The sequence below is a fragment of the Pinus tabuliformis genome, chromosome 6 (assembly GCF_031772625.1).
Source record: "Pinus tabuliformis cultivar Carrire ecotype Pingquan chromosome 6, CPIR1, whole genome shotgun sequence".
Lineage (NCBI taxonomy): Eukaryota > Viridiplantae > Streptophyta > Pinopsida > Pinales > Pinaceae > Pinus > Pinus tabuliformis.
Genome location: NC_142292.1, coordinates 1,597,704,236 through 1,597,711,735, shown reverse-complemented (window position 1 = coordinate 1,597,711,735; position 7,500 = coordinate 1,597,704,236). Strand labels below are relative to the sequence as shown.

General features: G+C 37.6%; 1 protein-coding gene across 1 annotated transcript; it reads right to left on the bottom strand.

Annotated features, from left to right (window-relative positions):
* Positions 1-282: 282 nt before the first annotated feature.
* LOC149264950 (uncharacterized) lies at positions 283-1,441 on the bottom strand. The gene has a single exon (XM_089390979.1). The coding sequence runs from the start codon at positions 1,094-1,096 to the stop codon at positions 497-499; it is 600 nt and encodes a 199-aa protein (XP_089247105.1). The 5' UTR covers positions 1,097-1,441; the 3' UTR covers positions 283-496.
* Positions 1,442-7,500: the final 6,059 nt, after the last annotated feature.

Genomic DNA, 7,500 nt, shown 5'->3' with positions numbered 1-7,500 from the left:
ATAATAGAATAGTTATTTTGACTTTTCTGTCTAGATTTTCAGGTAAAGTTGGCATGGAAATTTTGGTATGATTTTGGTAGAATTTGGTTATTTTTTTGGAAATCTTAGTTACAGTTGTCAATTTTCAAAATTTAGAATGTCTTAAAATTTTTTGATAGTATTAAATCCATTTACACCAACAAAAAATAAAATTCAAACACTTCTATAAACAAATTTTTTCAAAAAAAAATAATCAAAATCTTTCTCTGCGCCAAGCTGCGGCCCAAACAAATACAATCACCGTAAAAATTGAACCTGAATTATCTAACAACTTAACTTGATTTACAGCTTATCTTCGGACCAAATCCATATAACCACAGTAAAAATTAAACCTGGAAAAAATTTAAATTACCTCCTTTACCACACCATCTACCAGCCTTGGACATTATGATAAATACTGACAGAGACGGCTAACGGAAAACGTCTGCCTCAACCTGAAAAATCCACAACACGGGCACTAATCGGAATGCCACCCGGACGGAGCCGCGAACGGCTCTCGCCGAGAAAACATATCTCCAAATCTAGCATCATACGATGCCGACGCGTAGCGTTTGAACCGCCCCAGCGTAGGGTAGGGCTCCCTACAACCTTCCTCTGTAGGACAATTCTCGCTGACCTCGCCACCATTTCCTCTCCCGCCTCCTCCACGGCTCCCAAAGATAAATTTCCTGAGCTTCGACAGCTTACCCTCGCCACAACCTCCTCCCCGGCCTCTTCCGCGGCTGCGAAAGATAAATTTCCTGAGTTTCGACAGCTTAAACTTCGCCCAGGGCTTTTTCTTGGCCCTCTGCTTGGACGCATTTCCCCATTTCTGTTTCAACTTAATCTGCCCCAGACAACCTACCTTGGGAGAGGTTGGTTCCTGTGATTCGAACCCAGGACCTGTGCGCGGGATTAGGAATGCCCGCTGTGCTTTTGTGTGGCGATGCCTGGTGGAATAAATCAATCTCTTCAAGTCTCTGCCGGGGCTGAATGGAGCAAGCAGCAAAACTGCAACCTGCGTTTTGATAACTTGGAAGGAACTTGCAGGTATTTGATGTCCGGGACTTGCAGCCATCTCTCTGGTTCTCGTTTATCATTCATGACTGCTTCATCCCAATTTGCTTAAATGGCCATGGTGGCCATGGTTGGACTTCAGAGCCGAGCAGGTTAGACTTTCGAATCCCTACCGACCCAATATAATGACTTGTGTAAACTAATGATACATAGAGTGGGCCAATTTTTTTATTGGCTTCGGGTACTCAGGAAATAGCAGAATACAAAGTACATGGTTGAAAAACCAGTAAAGTAACTATTCTAGATACATGGATGGTTTCTCTCAACCACAGAATCCAAACCAACGAGACTTTGTTAGACTACTGGTCCATGAGATAATCATTTTTACACGCGAACCCCATAATTGGTCCAAATTCAACTAAGTCATATAGAATTAGGTTGTAATTATTTTCCAAATTACCCCTAGTGGATTCAGTTAAACATGCTGGTAGTTGCACATGTTTACTGCGAACCCCAGAATTGGTCCAAATTCAACTAAGTCATATAGAATTAGGTTTTAAGTATTTTCCAAATTACCCCTTCTAGTGGATTTAGTTAAACATGCTGGTAGTTGCACATGTTTACTACAAACAATCCATTCTTTTTAATGAGGGTTAGAGATTTATCATTTTAATAATAAAATAATTTTATTACGTTCATAGTTTAGTCTGAGGATTGATGTATGATAATTTTTTGTTTATGGGATAAGGGATGTAAGACAGAAAAACAATCTTTACCTATGTATAAGATATGTTTAGAGGGTTTTTCATAAAAATTTAGTAGGATATATCAATTCATTGTATTACTAATGGTTAGTATTAACATAAATTGTAGGATAGATAATGAATTTGTATATTAAACATTAAGTTTCATATAGCATTTGTTTTCATTACTAGTTGAGGTGTTAAGATTGATTGTGTTAATTAGAATTTTTATAAAATTATGTATAAAGGAATTTTCTAGAAAAATATGATATAGATCTATTTATAAGTTTATTCTCACTTCTCATTTTTATTTTTGCAAGTATTATTTTTATATCTAACCATTGTAGCTTATCATTCAGTATCAAAGCTTGCCTTTTTCCTCCCATGAATTTGGTTCTTTTTGCCACATGACCACTTAGATTATTTTCTAATATTGGGTTATCTCAAGTCCCATTCCTCCACCTTAATTGCTTTTGGTTTTTCTAGCTTTGGTTCATTTGGCTCCACTACATCGACCCAAAACTCTTTGCTCATTCACTTATTGGGTTTGAGGTTCTCAGCTCCACCCCAAAGCTTAATAAGGATCCACTCCCCTTAGGTTTATTAGAGATCTACTCATCCACTGCAAGCAATTTCTTTCTTGGGTCTAGTCTTGTTAGTTTCACACACACCTAATAGCCCCTTACATTTTCATTCCAAGTTCCTTTTAAGACCCTCACCTCCACCCAACAAAACTTGTCAATGTAGCATCTCCATTCAGGTTACTTCCATGGTCGTCACCATAACCCCAATATGAGCATTCATCAACGAATCTCTTCCTAGTGGGTTTACCACCAACTTTGTTGGGACTTTGCAAATTCTTTATGCTCAGGTTAACAAATACTTGGGCATGTCAGTTTAACAAATATCCTGGGTATAAAATTTTAGGGGGGTAAGGGTTAGAGGGAGTGGTGTCATAACTCACTTGGTTGGGGGGGTTGCTAGGTAAACTTGAGTCAAGGAAAGAGTCAAAGTTGGTCGAGTCAAATGGTAGTGGTTTCGAGCACATGGTTTAGTGTACCCATGGTTTTCTTCCCATGGAATTCATATAATAAAGCTTTTAAAAAGGCTAGGTAAAAACTATAATGTAATGGGCCAGGGTAGGTGAGCAGTGAAGGCTCACTTGGGTAGCCTGGTTTGGTTGTTTTCAATGTTTTCACTCTTGGTAAATATTTCGTTGATTAACCCCCCTTGCCACGACTTTCCAAGAATACAATTCCTATCACTTCAACAGAAATATCCAAATGATCTTTAGTTTATCTATGAATTCTAACACCCAACCTGTTGAAGCCCCGAAAATCGAGTTGACAACAAGGGGGATACCCCCCGGTCCGGACCTTGGTTGGCAGCTCCTTATCTGTTTGGTATAGCGGGTCCGACTGGGGATAATAGGACCAGTTTCCAAATCTATGGGTGTGTGTGTGTAGAATTGGATGTTGCTGATCTAACAGTAACTATCTAAGCTATTCTAATTCAAACTTTAATCTAATTCTATACTATTGTAATCTGATAAAAAACAACACATCTAATTTATGCTAACCCAGGATGTAACTCTTCTATTATGCGATCTAAAGAGATTTCATATAACAACTAGTAATAAAGATCATTCAACGATTATAAGAAAAGAAATCAATTAAGGTGAACTATTTCGCATAAAAAGTTAGGTAAAACAGTGGTGAACAGCATATCGCATAATAAGCTATTCATACATTAAACATAAATAAATAGCTACCACCGTACAAAAGTGCCAAATGGTAACTCAAGCATTCATGCAATAACATATAAACAACTAAAAAACTGTATATCACTTTAACATATAAGCAGAAATGGTCAAGAGATAAAAGTACCATTTATGACTGGTCCTACTCATAAGCTTCAAGCAATAATGATTTATTTCTCCTTGCTCTAACATCTACTAAGAGTACAGAAGTGCAACATCAGTAGCAGATATCAAATGCAAAGATCAACAAATCTTGATCCATTCATTCACCAAAACCTCCTCTGAGGGTGCAAAAGTGCATGTTCTGAGGACAAGTTTTTGATAAATTTCTGGACCCTTCTCTAAATGCATGAGAAGGGTTTAAATACTACTAACTAAATAACTTAATTACACATATTTAGGATACGATTTAAATGACCGCCCTTTTTCTAAGCAAAATTATTTCTAAAAATTAAATCTAATATCTAACTATTTCTGCATTTGCTCCATAACGTTGCGAGCATTTAATATTTGCCTAGGTAGAGTCGGCTGACTGTGTTCCGCTTTTGGTTGAGCTAAGCAAACAGAAATGGCAAGTGCTGGCACCATTTTTTCCAGCAAAATAGTAGATATACTTGAGGATCATCTCTGGCTATGTGGATTTACTGTGTATGCTTAGTAATAACCCAAATTCCACTTGGTTAACCCTCAAATTGCCTCTGCCTTTGCTTTCTTTCGTTTCTGGGCTTACGAGTGACTAAGCAGTTAGGGACTTTGCTTTTTGAGCAATTTTCTCAGCGATGCGCGATAATCACGCATCGAAAACTCCCTCTGTTCTTTGATCCGGGCCTTTCTGGTGCGTTTTTCGCCTTTAATGCCTTTCCTTCATCGAGTATAAGCTTTAAAATTTTGCAAACATACTGCTTTTCGTGAGCTTCTAACCTTGAGCGTTAAATCGCCTGCTGATATCAGCATTGTTCAACTACTCAATGAACCATGGCTCTGACTGATAGGTCTGTAATGGATAGCTCAGCAGCGCTCTGGAATTTGCGGCTCTGTTGCATGCGGTATCCCTTCATGAGGGCATTTCTTCTCTGCTTGCGAGCATTGGAGCTTTATCCTTTTTCCTTAATCGCTCCCTGCACATTGCTTCATATTGTTCCTGTTTTTTCATTCCTGCAGTTCACACATAAGGAGAGAGTAATGATAATAAAAATTGACAAGAAAGCTCTGAGCTCTACGGATGTACCAAAACATGCCACCTGACGTGAACTAACTCTTCGAAAAACACAAAAATGTCTTTCATTAACACTTGGCGTACATTCATTAATTTTCATTAATGCGCGTATTCAATTTTTCTTGAATGTTGAGCCGGGGAAAATCTGCGATGGACGATCTCTGCGATTCGCATCGCATCATCGCGTTATCGCATTATCGCATTTTTATCAAGATGTGTTATCGTAGGGTTAACCGATCACGTTTATTGCAAAATCGCAGATTGTTGTTTCGTGCGATTGCAAGATCGCCGATCGCAGTATCGCGTTATCGGAAGATCGCAGATAGTTACAATTCATTAAATAGTTATGTGCTGTTTTTGTGATGTTGCGATATGCGATGTCACATATCGGCCATCGGCAATTTCTTAAAGTTTTCGTTTGTGAGCATTTCTTAATGCATGCGATGCGATGGATTTTGCGTCGCACTCTCACGGTTTGTCATTCTACTCACAAGGAAATGTCTTATCTTCTTCGCGCGATGCGATATTTTCTTAAGGAGTATAATACATGAGTTTTAATTGAATTTTTTGAATTTTTTACTAAGGGTCCCCACTTACCTATTGCTATTGCTAATACTAAGTAAGGAGGGGGGTTGTTTGTGGCCACAACAATTGGCGATTCACTTGGAAGAACCAGTTATCTCTGTTTTCCTATTGAATTTTTCAAACTTCCAAAACAGAAAATTTTTCAAAAATTAAACTTTGTTATGGACAGATAGAGTACATTATGCTTTAAAATGTCAATGATATTTTGTTTCAACCTCTTTTCATTCTAATTATTTTCTTCCTTAGGCTAGTCCTTGTATTTACATCAGCCATTACTTGGTCTTGTAAAGATAAAATAAAATCTCCTCTGTAAACCAATTTTAAATATGCTCATTTGTCGTAGGTAGAGCCTCTGCTGCCAGCAGGCATTGATAGCCTCGACAGGGTTACCTGTTACCCAGCAATGATCCTGTATCCTACTTAGGGTGACCTACAACTTTCAAAGAAAAATGCATATTTACACTTATTGCTTTGATTTTCTTTTTATTCTTAAAGAACAATGTCTTGGTTTGGTAGCCAAATTATGACACAGTCACTCACTTGATTCATAACTTTGCTGTACAAGCTGGCTCGTGATGAGACCCCTTGTCTTTTGATTGCAACAATCTTGAGTCATTGCCCTGTTGTGATAGACAGTATTGGCAAAGTCAGCAAGTTATAATATCTGTGATCATGATAAGCCGGCTTGTGATGAGACCTCTTATTCCTCAAGATATAGTGTATCATTGGATTATCCCTCTGAAAGCTGCGATTTTCCTTTAGCAGGGAGGAAGTCATTGTTTCCTTAAGATAGCTCTGGACGACAATAATAGAGTTTTTGGAAATAGCTGTTCTACAGAGAATCTTCATTTTGTTATTGATACCTTTCATTGTGCTGAGATAAAACAATTTCTTCACTAAAGGTTGCTTTCATCAAATTCCTTGAAGTTGAAACTCGTATCATATCTAGGCTAAAGTTTTTAACTGTATCCGTCAATAATAAAGACCAATTTTCCAAAATATCTGCTATTTATACAAGCGAAAAGCTCAAAATCTGAAAGAGAATTGGTGTCTTTTTCGTAAATACCTAATGTAACCATTCACAACTGATTTTATTATGAAAAGAAAACTATCCTACAAAAATAGAAGAATAATCTTCTATGGAAAATATTTCTTGAGAATTTGTCCATTGACAGGCAAAGGGTCCCTCCTACCTGCTAAATCCTATAACACAAATGTTGATGGACCTATGACTTCAACAATCTGAAAAGGACCAAGCCACATCCTTTGAAATTTTGTGTGTTTGCCCTTTTCTTCATGAGCCTTATCCCACTTTAAAACTAAATCTCCCATCTGAAAATCTTTTCTGGTCATTATGTTTGAATCAAAAGAGGATTTTACTAGCGCTTGATGATGAGCATACGTTTTCTTAGCTTGTTCTCGTTGTTCTTCTAATTTAATTATTTCCATTTGTCTCAGCTGTAAGGAGGAAGTGGGTACTTCATCAATGTATTGTACTAAAGACAAAGAGGGAATGGCTAAGTGAGTTGGAAGAACCACTTCTTTCCCATAAACTAAATTAAAGGGAGAAGTGTCGATTGAAGCTTTTTGCGTTATCCTATATGCCCATAAAGCATATACCAAAGCTTTGTGCCAATTCTTTTGATTCTGGTCAACTGTTCTTTTAATAATCCTGATTAGGTTTTTATTTGTTGACTCGGCTAACCCATTACCTTGCGGATAGTAATTGGCCGAATATTTAATTTTGAATCCTCTTTTAAGTGAAAAATCAGTCATTGCATTTCCAGAAAAGTATGATGCATTGTCAAACATTAAAGTAGATGGCAATCCAAACCTAGTGATTATAAATTGATCTATGAACTCAATAATATTTTCAGAATTAGCTGTCTTGAGCGGAACTGCTTCTACCCATTTTGTGAAATAATCTGTTGCCATGAGGATGTATCTATGTTGCTTAGAAGAGTGAGGAACGATCTCACCTATTATGTCCAAGCCCCACTGACTGAAAGGTTGCTCGATGTTTACCGGCTGTAGTGGCAGGGACGGCTTCTTTTGTCTCCCAACAGTAGTTTGGCAGACTTGACATCTTCTCACGTAATTGTGCGAGTCTTTGAACAACGTGGGCCAATAATATTCTGAGCGTAAGATTTTATGTGCAGTAG

Coding starts and splice junctions, on each gene's coding strand:
- LOC149264950 (XM_089390979.1), bottom strand. CDS start 1,096: ATGGCTGCAAGTCCCGGACATCAAATACCTGCAAGTTCCTTCCAAGTT.